The 12,949-nt window shown below is 54.0% G+C and overlaps 2 protein-coding genes across 4 annotated transcripts; one reads left to right on the forward strand and one right to left on the reverse strand.

The window, feature by feature from the left end:
• Positions 1 to 1,360: 1,360 nt before the first annotated feature.
• TSSK3 (testis specific serine kinase 3) lies at positions 1,361 to 3,693 on the reverse strand. 3 transcript variants are annotated; one of them, XM_077150467.1, is made up of 3 exons: positions 3,300 to 3,693; positions 2,921 to 3,034; positions 1,361 to 2,598 (listed from the first exon to the last, which is right to left on the reverse strand). In XM_077150467.1, exons 1-3 carry the CDS (start codon positions 3,442 to 3,444, stop codon positions 1,937 to 1,939), a joined length of 921 nt encoding a protein of 306 aa, XP_077006582.1. In that variant the 5' UTR covers positions 3,445 to 3,693; the 3' UTR covers positions 1,361 to 1,936. The 3 variants fall into 3 exon arrangements, with proteins under 3 accessions (XP_077006582.1, XP_077006583.1, XP_077006584.1); XM_077150468.1 differs by having other exon boundaries at positions 1,363 to 2,598; positions 2,960 to 3,034; XM_077150469.1 differs by lacking the exon at positions 2,921 to 3,034 and having other exon boundaries at positions 1,406 to 2,598.
• Positions 3,694 to 3,909: 216 nt separating this feature from the next.
• FAM229A (family with sequence similarity 229 member A) lies at positions 3,910 to 4,925 on the forward strand. The gene is given in 4 exon segments (XM_077150470.1): positions 3,910 to 4,133; positions 4,136 to 4,163; positions 4,240 to 4,386; positions 4,658 to 4,925. Coding segments are annotated over 4 exon segments (384 nt in total). The 5' UTR covers positions 3,910 to 4,027; the 3' UTR covers positions 4,761 to 4,925.
• Positions 4,926 to 12,949: the final 8,024 nt, after the last annotated feature.

The following is a 12,949-nucleotide window of genomic DNA, read 5'->3' on the forward strand; positions in this document are numbered from 1 at the left end:
CACACCTGGGAAAGGGGCTCTCTAAATCCAAGCCAGGAACTCTGATTTGTGTCAATCATAGGATGACTGACCTAAGGGGGAGCAGACCTACCCCTCTCACCAAAAGAGCCTATATTTCTCTCTTTAGCACCCACTGTTCCTGGTGACTCCCACTGGAAAATCCCAGCAGATAGCTTGAGCCCTTCTGCCTATGTAGTCAGAAACTAAGCCACCTGCCTCTTGGAGCAAGCTGAGACAACACACTCTGTCCATCCAAAAAGGCAAAGAAGGCCATGCCACCTACTGTGGCTGAACTGGGATGAAGATTACGTTTTGGTTACTATCCTAGTGGGTAGAGGTATTAATCTCCAGGAACCTTTCTTCCCTCGGGAATCTCTTTCCCCTCCTAGTCTTTTTCCATTCCTGGAAAGGTTCCTTGTGGTTAGAATTTGGAGACCAAATCCCAAGTTCCCACCTCCTTCCTTTCATCCAGCCCAACTCTGGTATTTCCCCAGGGCTTCTTCATGTCAGATGCACCCAAGTCCTTAGCCCAACTGTGCCACCTGCAGAAATCTGCTCTTGCATTTTTGCCCTCCCTACGAGGGGAGGGATCTACTTCAGGCCCTTCTGTGCATTGCCTGCCGGGATACCTTGTCCAACCAACTACCCACCTCAACTCCCCTGTAGCTTAGGACATAAGCAAGCTACCGGCAGTACAGAGCAGTGATCAAAGCTGAGTACTTACAAATCTGGTCAGCCAAACACTTCCACTCAACCCTTCTGCTTCATGAAGGCATATGTTGGGGGTGAACTTCTTGAGACTAATCATCGGACTTCTTCAAAAGTCTTCTTCCTGAAGACAGACCCAGCCTTTGTGGCTTTCATTCTCCTCTCTGGTACAGCTGCATCTCTCTCGGAGGAATGAGGGGCTGCAGGAATCCCTGGAGACCTTGGTGCTTCACGATGCTGCTTGGGTGATTCTTGTACATAATCTTGTGTGCTCACCAATGATTTAAAGGAATCATGGTCAGAGTTGTCATGGGAGTGGTGGTCACTTGCGCTTCAAACCTTCAGTGAGAGGGTGGGAGGGAAAGAATGCTGAATCTTTTTTGGACGGGATGGGGTTTTTCTCTTTGTAATTATTTCTTTAGTTTAACCTTTTGGTTGTTTGTGCAATATTATATATTTTAAATTATAATGCATCTCCCCAGAATATTTTGTAGCTGGGAAAAGAAAAAAGGAAAAAAAAAAATCTAACAGCTGTTAGTTTTGTAATTAAAAAAGAAAGAAAAATGAACTTTGTCCTGAACCTTTTACAGACTTGCCGTTAACAGCATTAAAAAGATTCAACAGAAGCTGGAAGGTGTCTGGGGATCTGTCCTTGTCCCCCACAGCAGCTGCACTGGATCCAGGGCAGGTGTACATACTGCAGGGGTGGCTTCAGCTTGGAACCTGATGGGGGAGGGACAGAGTAGGGAAGCAGCCTGGGTCCTGAGGAAGTCCCTTGTCCTCATCCCAAACTCAGCTTGGGCTTTGAGGTGAGGAAGGGACAGGCCCCCCAGCAGGCCTCTCACCAAGACAAGGAGTCAAAGAGGCCGTTTCTGCATTCCCAGTGCTTCGGCTTTTATTTGGAAAGGAAGTTGCAAGAACAGTATTTCAATTGCTCTTGGTCATTTTTCTCTCTTTTCCTCCCCCCGTGTGTGTGTGATTTGGGGGGTTGTTTTAATTATCTAGTTAAACACCATGAAAACCACTTATCATGGTAAAGGAGAGGTCTAAATGAGGCCCTTTGGTTCCAAGATCTTAAAGGGAAAGAGAATTAAGACTTGGGGGAGGGGGGGTGTAAGTAGATTTAGGGTAAACTTAAAAGTGTAAAATATATATCACCATTTAGAAGCAGGTTTTTGAGTTTGCTTTCTCCCCCTGCTTTATTGGGGAGGACTTGCTATTGCTTTTATCAAGTGTTTGCTAGCCATGGATGCCAACTAACTTCTTCGATTGAAGGCCGGAGGATCGTGTCTGGTTCCAGGAGCCGCTTGAGCAGGTCCTGGCATTCGGCCGAGATGCCCAGATGAGTGGGGAAGGACACCCCCTTCTGCTGCTGCCACAGCATCTTGGGGATGTCTGTGTCATCAAAAGGTAGGCTGGCACAGAGCATGACATACAGGACTACACCCATGCTCCAGACGTCACCCTTCCTGCTGTCGTGGGGAATGCCCTGCAGCACCTCAGGGGCGGCATAGGCTGTGCTGCCACAGAAGGTCTGACTCAGCTCCCGGCGTGACTTAGGCAGCACCTTGGCAAAGCCAAAGTCAGTCAATTTCAGGTTGAAGCCCTGCAGCAAGGCGTTCTCGCACTTGAGGTCCCGGTGGGCCACACCACAGCCATGGCAGTAACGGATGGCCTCAACCATCTGACGGAAGAGGGCCTTGGCCCGGCTCTCGGGCAGTGGCCCCCCATTCAGCACGCAGTCAAAGACATCCCCTCCCTCAGCCAGCTCCATCACCAGGTAGATTTTCCCGTCAGCAGACTCCAGCATCTCATACACCCGGATGATGTTCTTGTGGTCCAGGGTACGAACAATCTGGAGCTCCCGAGGCAGGAATCTCTGGATAAACTCTGAGGAGACAAAGGGAGTAGAAATGGGGAATCAAGTCCAGAAGGGCCTAACTCCCCACTACCATCTCCTGCCTTCCTCCTGTTTGCCTGTCTGCCTACCACATCTGGGTCTTGTTCCTTGGCTGCACTCTGCAAAGAATATTCACCTCGGTTATTCTTATGGTTAATATAATATGCAGGAAAATTACTCCATAAAGATGTGGGCAGCCTGTGTGGGATCAAAGTGCCTTGGAGACTTAACAGACAAAGCCATTGGACCTCAGTTATGGGGTCTGATTTGCCCACAGGAGTGAGCTAGCTCTTCCCATGCCTGCTTTCCTACCACCGTTCTTTCCATGAGCTGGGTCTTCCTTTTTCCCACCTCTGCCTGGCCTTGGCACTGGCTCCTGCCTTCTGATATTCCTGGTTGTGGCCTCTGCCAGTGTTTGTTCCCCTCCTGGAATAGGAAAGATCTGATAGCTCAGGTTCTGCTTCTGAGGACCCTTCATCTCCTGCCACTTCCTTTAATCTTGGACTTGGAAGGAGTAGTGCTCCTGAACTTCGAGCATCACTCTGTTCCCCACCTTCCTACCCCAAAGCCATATCTGGCTTGCTTTCCTTGGTTCCAGAGTAAAGGCCAGGAGGGAATGATTTTTCTGACCGGAGGAAGGATCTACCCATCTCAGCCAGCCCTCCCTTCCTCCAGAGGGGCCCCAGCTCACCTTCTGGCCCTCCCATCTTGTCTATAATTTTAATTGCCACTTTTCTTTGGTGTTTTTTGGAAAATGCTTCTTTGACTTTTGAGTAGGTCCCTTCCCCAATGGTCTTGCCCAGCTGGTACCCATTGGAGAGCAGAAAGTCCTCCATGCTTCTAGCGCCTCCTTCCTATCACCCTCTCAGCTCATGCTGCCTCCACGAGGCAGCTCTACTCCACCATCACCCTTTGCCTGCTCCTTTTCCCCCCCAAGGACTTCATCCGCAGCCGCCCCCAACGCTAGAACATTCTCCGACTGAACACAGCCGCGGGTGGTGGGGAGGGAGAGGACCAGACATTTTTAAACTCCGGCCCAATTGTGATGTAAATGCTGTGTGACCCTTAGCCAAAATGGGCAGTGCCCCTACCGGCCCTCACCACCACCACCACCAAAACCGGCGCAGTTAAGTCACGGCCTCCACTCGCTCCCGCCTGGCAATGAGTCGCGGTCCCGCCCGGGAGCGCATTCGGGGTATCTGTGTGCGGATGCCTCCTTGAGGCAAGCAGCCCTAGCCTCTTGTGCTTCCACCCGGTGGCTGGGGGTCAGCGTCATCCAATCTCAAGGCGCCAGGGTCAAGCGCCCTTCAGTTCTCGGTTCCTGTCCGCGCCAAGTGCCCTGGCAGTCGGGGGCGGCGAGAGGTTCCCCGGCGGGAGGAACGGGCTCTGTGAGGTCAGCGCGCCACGGCTTAGGTCACAATGCAGCCCTCCCCCTCGACGCCCGAGCCCGGACGCGCCGCAGACACCTCCCCGGCTCCACCGGGACCGGAGCGTCCTCTTGTGGCCAGGGCTCGGGCAGCTGCTTCCAGCTGGGACCGGCCTCGGCCACCGGCAGGTGAGCAACGGCCAGGGGGCAGACGCGGAGAGAGGGCGCCTGACCTGGGAGGACCTGACCGCCACTCCCCGCGCAGAGCGCCCCGGGGCCAGGACATGAGTGCCCAGGAGCCCCCGCGAGGTCGGAGATTCCCCATTGAGGCTGGAGACTCCCCTGGTCTTGCTGCTGCCCCCGAGTCCCAGGACAGCCCGGAGCCAGTAGCTACAGAGCACAATCCGGTCAGGTGAGGCCCGTGCCCCCACCGCGAGACCCGTCCTACGCCCAGGCCCTCCCCACCGCCCGGAGGTGTGCCCCCATAGACTGCTGCCCAGGTACATCTCCCTCACCGAGCCACTCCCAGCTCTACTTTACCCCTTTCTTCCCTCGGGTTTCCTGCATCTCACGCGCCATCCCCGGTACGCTCCCCAAATTCACACCCGAACCTCGGGGGACGCCAGGTGTGCTCCCGGGGTGGGCCAGGCTCCCGATCTCCTGTCGCGCCCCGCCCTCTCCAGGCCGCTTCGACGTTGCCCGGGCTGCCACTGCCTGACACTGCTGCACGTGCCCATCGACGTCTACTTGGCCATGGGCGGAAGCCCCCGGGCCCGCGCCACCTGAGTGCGCCTGCGCACAGCGGCTCCGCGGGAGCGGGCGGGGGCGAGGCTCGCCGCGGGCCCCACGCTGAGGTGGCGCGCGCGGAGCACGAGACAATGATGCACATTTTAAAATAAAAGAATGGTGCACATTTTAATAAAGCACAGCATAAACTGTTCTTTCCACTCCGGGCTGGCCGTGTATGTCTATCCGTCGGATCGGGTCCGCCGGCTGCTCGGCACCATCCAATAATTCCTTCCCTTCCGCCGCCTCCCCGCTGGGCCCCGGCCCTCCTGGGCCTGCCTTCCTCTGGCCCAGCGCCACACCCAGCCCACCCGGCATCCAACTTCCCACTCTTGTGGAGCCCTTCCTCCCTCTGCATCCTCTCCTCCGCCCTTTCCTTGACTCTCCAGTGAACTTCGCGTTACAAGAGCAGATCTGTACGAGAAGCTCGGGACTGGCGGGAGAGGTGAACGGACAGCTTAGACTAAAGGGAATGGCCACCCACTACTTGCCCATTTAATTCTCCCAATTAGGTTCTCCCACCTACTGCTTTGTCACCCTGGACACCTCTGACTTGGTCGGAGCCGTCAAGGGCTGCCCCAGTCCATCCTGAGCCTTGATTTCTCGGAGGGCTGGTGGGACTACAAAAAGAGCTTGGGAGTGAGGTCACTTGAAAAACTGGTTTCTTAACTTCCTATTTTACAGGTGAGGGAACGGAGCCTGGGACCCCCGACGGTCCGCGGTGCCAACCACACTCACCGTCCTCGGGAAGGCTGGCGCCGACCCACCCAGGAGGTGCTCCCTACACGAAGGCTGCCAGGAGAGGCTAGCATTTAAGCTAAAAGAGTATTTTCCATTTTCCAGTTTTGCTTTATTAAGAGACTGAATTACTTTTTAATTGGAAAAAGCATAACCCAAGAGTCAGATTCAGTCTCCTCTCACCTGAGATCTAAATACAATTGACCCAACACCCCTCCCTCATCCAGCTGGTACAAGTCCAGGCCCTCCCTAGAGCACTTCAGAATCCTACCATCACCAAAAGGGACACCCTTCTCAATTTCCACACAAAGTGCTCCCCCAGAGAGTCTCAAATGTAGGAGGCGTTATTGGAAGGTGGGTGGAGGGGGATTGCCAAAAAAAAAAAAAAAAAAGGTAAACTTCAAAATAAGAACTTTAGACTTGACTCTTGCTTCTTTGAACATCCTGGCTCTTGAAAACCCCTCCATGCTTGCCATTCCCCTTTCCAGAACAGTGTCCAGCTTCTGCCGTAGTGCCAGCTCCTCTCTCCTGCTTCACTCTTCTCCTTCCCCACCCTTACCTTCAGACTCAGTGCTGCCCACTGCTGGGTGGAGCAATCCAGCTGCTTCCATCCCCACCACCAAACTCTACTGCAGGCCCTACTCAGCCTGACTCCCCATGCTGCCGCTCTCCCACCCCAAAGGGGCCTCTTTCTCTGTAAATAGGACTCTCTCACCTTAGGAAGCTGTGGTCATTTTAAACAGAAAAAAAATATTGGCCTCTGTATTGACAAGTTCCCTCCACTGCAAGCAACAGAAGATAGTTTATGTTAAAAAAAAAGGGGGGGGGGGGAATTCACTAGTTCAAGTAGCCAGGAAAAAAACTAGTATGGGCTAGTTCAAAGGATTAAAGAATGAATTGTGGGAATCAGGACATCTATTGGACTGGAACCAAGAGTTCAGGTTGACCAGAACCCTGCTCTGTTCTTCTCTTGTCCCTGACTATCTCCTCTGAGCAGGAAGCCCTAGAAGGGAAAGCTGCTTTCTCTCAGCCTCAGTTTCCCTGTCCCCGGGAAGGGCAGCGATTAGCCCTTCTTAAATCACATACACACCCATTGGACCAGTTACCATGGCAGGGAGATGGGAAATTACAATTGACCAGGCAGGCCTACCCTTGAGGTGGGAGCACAGCCAGGTGATTGACTGCATCACCAGGAAATGAAGAATAGAGATGGAGAAGAAACATTCCAGGAGCGGGAACAACTTCTGAAAAAACTGGGTATGCCTGGGACACAGTGAGCTGTTCCCCACTGGAGGAAACGCCTATCAAGAAGGGGTAAAGGCTGTTCTAAAATAACTTCAGCATTTTAAATAAGAATCACAATGACAGTAGAAAGCTAAACTATGGACATGTCAAATGGTTTGTTGATTTCTTCATTTTAATGGACCTTTATTAGAATGCGATGTGTTGAAACCTTTTAGAACTGACCAAGAGATGAATGATATCCCATGTTTAATTTGCATTTTCTCTGTCCCAAGTTCTTACACTATGTCTTGTGGGGAGAGGGAACAAGGGAGGGTTTTACTTTTTTTTTGAAAAGTTTGAAAATATCTGTCAGATTTTATTTTCATTAGTTATAGTGAACTTATTTTTAAAGTGAAAAAACAAGAAGTAGAGGGCGCTGAGGCCTCACTGTTCTGAGACAATGAGGAACCTTAAACAGGTGCACCAGGAGGCTGGCCACTGAGCTGAAGTACAGGCTTGTTCCTAAATCAGTCACCACAGGTGTACCAGGCAGGCCTGTACACTTAGGGATTCAGTGGCAAACCTGGCAGACCCAGGCCTTGCCCTCCCTCACAAGACCCATCATCCAGCAATAACCTGCTGGGGGCCTCAGGTGAGTCACTTCCCTCTGGGCTCATTTCCTCATTGGTTAAAAAAAAAAAAATGGCACCAGATGGATACTAGGGACCCTGTCAACCCTGAAATGCTGAATCGTTCTCATTCTCCCATTCTCTCTTCTCTCCCTCACTTTCTTTCTCCCCTCTTCTCAACCCACCTTTCATTTATTGCTACCTCCCACAGGCTTGGTGGGTGAGGGATGCAATGATTCCAGATACAGCCCTTGCCATGGGAACAGACCCTGGGAATAGTTAGCTCTAGAATGTCCACAAGCACGGATAAGGGCATGCCTGGTAAAAAGAATATTGTGGACAAAGGCCCTGAAAGTGGAGGAAAAGTTCAAGCTCAATCAATTTTCACCAATACCCACCTAGGCCAGACCAGATACTGGGAACACAGGCCAGAATCTGACAAATCCCATGTCCTTGCCCTTGCAGAGCTCACAATTCAGGTGATCCAGGGATGGGTTAAGAGAAGAGAAGCTGGGTCTGGGGGCCTTCGAGCACCAGGTTCAGGAGTTTAGAATGTCGGCAACAGGAAGGACAACAGGCTCCAGCCCAAGCTACTTCACTCTCCTATCTCTCATCTACGTCTCCCACCCTGTTCTACCCCTTCCCCCCTACAAAGCCACTGGCCTGAGCTCTAGCCCTGAATTCTAGTCCTCAGTTCTGACATTTATTAGTTGTGCAACCTTGCCCTGGTTACTTAGCCTTTCTGAGCTTCCATCTCCACACCTGTAAAATGGAGTTAATGACACCTGTTGGAAGGCTTCAGTAAGGTCACACATGTAGCGCCAGGCAGGAATCTCTGGCACTAGCAGTGCTCGATGGGCAGAAGAGGCTGCTGCTTCTGGTGCTGCTGCTCCTACCTTTGGCTTCAAGGGGCAGTAGAGAGCCAGACAGCCAAGGACACTGTCTCCATGGGGCCAGGTGATATCCAGTCGGGAAGGAGGCTAGGCAACCCCACTTACCTCCCTCTGCCAACTTCCCAGCAGTTCCGCCCAGTAGCTGAGGAACTTGGAATTTGGTGTGGGAGACCATTTCCAGGGGACTCCTCCCTCACCCTAGAGGGTAAAGCTGGCCCCCAGACCCCAAAGCAGGGCCTCCAGACCCCAGCCTTCTTCTCTGCGCCTGAAGAATGGGGAGGGGTCCAGGGAAATGGTGATGCTTGAATTACTGCCTTCCTGATTTCTCTCTCAGATGCCTTATTAGCCAGCCCCTCCCTTAGGGGACCCCCTTTTAGAAGGAGGGGGCGAAGTACAGATGGACCCCCCAGGTTACCATGGAGATGGCAGGGAAAGGGTTGCTGTATTGCCATGGCAACAAATGACGTCAGCGCTACCCTTTCCCATAGCTTGAAATGAGGCGGGGGAGGGGGGGCCACCCCAACCACAGGCATATCCCCCACAAAGCCTCCTCCCCTTACTGAGCCAATCGACGGGGGTAGGGGAGTGGGGGGGATGTCGAGAAGCTTAATATAGCACAGGAGTTAAAAGCACAGACTCTGATGTCAGTCAAACCTTGGTTCAAATCCTGGTTCTGCCTAGTCCTAGCTGCTTGAATTTGAGCAAGTTCCTTAACCCCTTAAAATCTCACATGGAGAAAAATAAGACATGGGCCTCCAAGGATTACTGTGAGCATCTCATGGGATGATGCAGGTAACAGGTGCTAGAGCTGGTTCACAGGAAGTGCCCAATCAACACCAGGGGCTGTCAAGAGTCCTGCTCACCACCTTGGGACCTGTCAAGGGATTGCATCCCTTCAAATACAGACTCATGGTCCCTGGAGGACCCCCAGGACTTCCAGATGGGTCCCAGGATTTGAGCATCTCAGGATGGGAAATGGGGGGGAGGGGTTTCTCAGAGGAGCCAAAGACTGGAATTTCCAGGCTCTGAGGAAACCCCAGATACCACTTTCCCTGAAACCCCATCACATCCGGACGCTGACCCAACTTCCCCTTTCTCCTTCCGCCTGCCTCCTCCCAGGCCTTCTGAGCACCTTCTCCCTCATGGGTCTCCATCGGCCCTTCTAGGCAAATAGGGCAGAAATCAGACAGACCGACTGCAGGTAGCACAGTGGGCTGGACATCACAGGACACACCCAGCTCCCAGCTGCCCGCTCCCCACCTGCCCTTGGAGTAGCAGGACGAGAGTCATCCTCATGTCCTCCCTCCAGGCGACCATTCTGTCCCAGTCCCGCTGCCAACAACGTGAGCGGGACCCCATCACTGCTCATGTAGAAAACCCCTAACGAGGCTTTCTGCTTCCTTCTTCCGCAGTCCCTCCAACCCAGAATTATTTTTAAAAGACCACAACCCAACTGTGTCACCTTCCTATTTAAATCTCTCTTTTTTACTCACTTGTGGGATGATGTCCAAATGTCTGGCAAGGTCCTTTGAGGTCTGGCCTCCAGCCACCCCTTCCCTCAAGCTCTCCAGCGCAGCAGACCCCTCTCAGCAACTCAGAAAACATTCTTCCCACCCTTAAATACTTGATATAAACTTCCCACATTCTGCCTGATATAACTTCCTCCCAACCCCATTCACCCCTCAGCTTTCCAACTGTCACTTCTCAAAGGCTCCCCTGACTGCCCACCTGGCCTGGTCACCTGTCCACCCCCTCCCATGACACCTGCTTGTCCCCCTGTGTTGTTCTCTGTGCACTTATCATCTATTCCCTGATCCCTGTTCAATGCCTGGTTTTCCTTTCATATTGCAGACTCCCAGAGGGTAGGGACTGGGTCACACTCATCCTGAGGTCCCCCGGGCTCAGCACAGGAGGGCTCAGAAGTTGACAGAATGTCTCCAGATCAGACTTGCTAATGAGTAATGTGTGGTAGGTCTTCAGAGGACAGCTCTGGGCCTGGGGTAGGCAGAGTAGGGCCACCTGGCCTGGGCAAGGAACTGATGCTTGAACTGGAGGGTGAGAAGCAGTTACCCAGGCGGAGACATGGGGGTGGGAAATGTCCGTGGCTCTGGGATTGGTATGCGCCATGGGTGAACTTGGTGCTGAAGACACGGAGCAGAAGGACATGCTTATGTTTTGGAAAAACAACCTTGGCAGCTCTGTGGGACCAGGCCACACAGGAGATTGAGAGTGGCAGCAGAGAGACAAGCCAGGAGGCCGTGGCAGCCTCCCAGGGGAAAGGCAACGGGGCCTTGGACCCAGTGGTGGCAGTGGACACGAACAGAAGCAAATACGATCATAGATACGCCCTGGAGAGGAAACTGGCAGGATTCAGTGGCTGTTTGAATATGAAAAGGGAGAGGGAAAGCAGAGACAAGAACCAAGCCCTGATTTCTAGTTAAGGCACCTGAATAAATATGGCCAAGCTGGGGAATGTGGGAGAAAATGCAGGTGTGGGGCATGTTTCCTGTGAGGTGGGACATCCAGGGGGAGGGGGCCAGGAGCCACCTGCCTGATGTTGGGGAGAGAGGTCTGGGCTGAAGGAGAGGAGCCTGACACAGGGTGGACATTGAAGCTGTGGGAAAGGATGAAATTCCTCTGGGAAGAGTGTAGAGAGAACCCAGGAAGACCCACAGTTCGGCATGAGCCGAGAATGAGATTTGCCATGTAGCAGCAACAGTGAGATAGTGAGAAAGTCAAGAGTACACGATGTCCAGAAAAACAAAGCAAAGAAGAATTTCAAAGAGGAGGGAGTATTTGTGCTGAAGTCAGCCACCCCTAAGGGATCAAGTCAGATAAGGGTCCCTTGGATTTAGTAACAAGGAGGTCAGTGGTGACCTTGACAAGAGTTGGTCATTGCGGGTGGGGAGAGGGGGGTAGGAAACCAGATTGCAAGGGTTCAGTGAGGAAGTGGAAACAGTGCGTGCATACAACTCTTTCAAGAATGCTGGCTATGAAGGGGGAGCTGGAGAAGGATAAGGGGTTGAGGCAGGACTTTTTTTTCTCTTTCTCCAAAGATAGGAAAGACTGGAGCCTTGTCTGTTTGCTGATGGGAAGTAGCCGGCAAGAAAGGAGAGATTGGATACAGGGAAGAGAGGAAGGAATTAAAGGAATTTCCTCAAGGAGGAAGTGGGGAAGACTAAATCCCTAAATATGCACAATTGGGGTGGCAAGTCAAGGCTTGTACTGGGCTCTGGGGGCTCAGAACAGCTGCCCACTCTCTCCAACTGCCAGTGTGAGTCACTGTGGGGGACACAGCCCAAACTGGCAGCGTGGGAATGGGAGTTGGGCCAGCATGTACCTCAGGATCCCCAGGGGTTGGGGGAGCAGGGCCTAGGTAGAGCCGGAGCCCCGAACCCCAGCCTCAGAGCAGGACAAGGACGCAGGGGAGCTGTCCTCATTCTTGTAGGGGCAGGCATGGTAGTAGAAACCTGGGTTTTACTTTTGGCTGTTCCCTGATCCTCTTTGTACCCCAGCTCCCCTTCTGCAAAAGAGTGGGTTAAATTTTTTTTTTGGGGGGGGATCAGTCAGGGACCCTTTAAGGATTTTCTCCGGAAATATGTTACACTGTGTAGTTCTAGCCAGTCTTGGCACACCAGTTCATCCATGGGCCCAAGTAAGAACTCCTGAGCTGGAGTTTGCTGCAGCAAGGGAGAAGGCAGCGATAATTGCGGTAGGGGATAAAGGTGGTGGGAGGGCTCCTTGGGCTCAAGGAAACCTTGAGCCAGGGAACAAGGAGACCCTTCCAGGGGTGGATTCTGCCCCACCGGGGCACACCATCAGGGCTTGAACAGAGGTGGGGTAGGGAAGGTTTTCTCCAACAGGCAGCTGACCTTTTTGCCCTTAACGCCCACTCTTGCTGACTCGGCCAGTCCTTGCCCTCAGCCCTTGACTCTGGATGAAGTGTCTCTGGGGTCTCTGAGATCTCGTGATTGCCCTCCTCCCTCTGCAGCGGCCCCAGCCCCCTCAGCCAGCTGACGCCTCCAGCTAAAAACAGCAGGCCCGGGGGACTATAGGCTTTCAGGCCTCCCCCTCTACGTGCAGGCAGGTATTAAAGGGACAGGCCTGGCCAAGTGGGTCGGACACCAGGCTATTCATCGAGACTGCCCACCTCGCGGGGAATTTTCTCCTGTCTCGGTGAGGGGCCGGGGTAAGGTGCTAGAGGCATAAAGAGCTCTGGCCGGACAGCTGCGGGAGGAGGCGCCCAGTTCCTGGGGAAGGTCCGGGTGAGGGACTCGAATCCCCTCCCCGTCGCTCTACATCGGCCGGGAGCGTTCCCGGTCCGCGCCCGGCCGCCTATGATTCGAGGCGCCCCCCCCCTCCCCGCCCGCCGCGCCTTCCTGGGGTGACCGCTGTGCTCCCCCTTCGCAGGCGGCCCGGGCCACACCCCCGCACCGCCTGGACCAGCACTTGTGTTTCTAGGGCTGCCGGGGCCGGGTCCTGCCGTCGCCCGCCGCCCGCCGCCCGCCGCCCGCCGCAGCCTGGGCGACTACTGGCTGAGCCCGCAGAGCCGCCGCCCTCCCGGCGCCGCCCGGCGCGGGCCCGATCTCCTGCTGCTGCCGCGGCCACCGGCCTAGCCGACGTGCACTCGACGCGCCGGCCGCGCTGCTACGGCACGCGCCCGCGACTCACGTGAGCGCGCGGAGCTGGGGGGGGGTCCCTTGGG

The sequence above is a fragment of the Tamandua tetradactyla genome, chromosome 2 (genome assembly GCF_023851605.1).
Source record: "Tamandua tetradactyla isolate mTamTet1 chromosome 2, mTamTet1.pri, whole genome shotgun sequence".
Classification (NCBI taxonomy): Eukaryota; Metazoa; Chordata; class Mammalia; order Pilosa; family Myrmecophagidae; genus Tamandua; species Tamandua tetradactyla.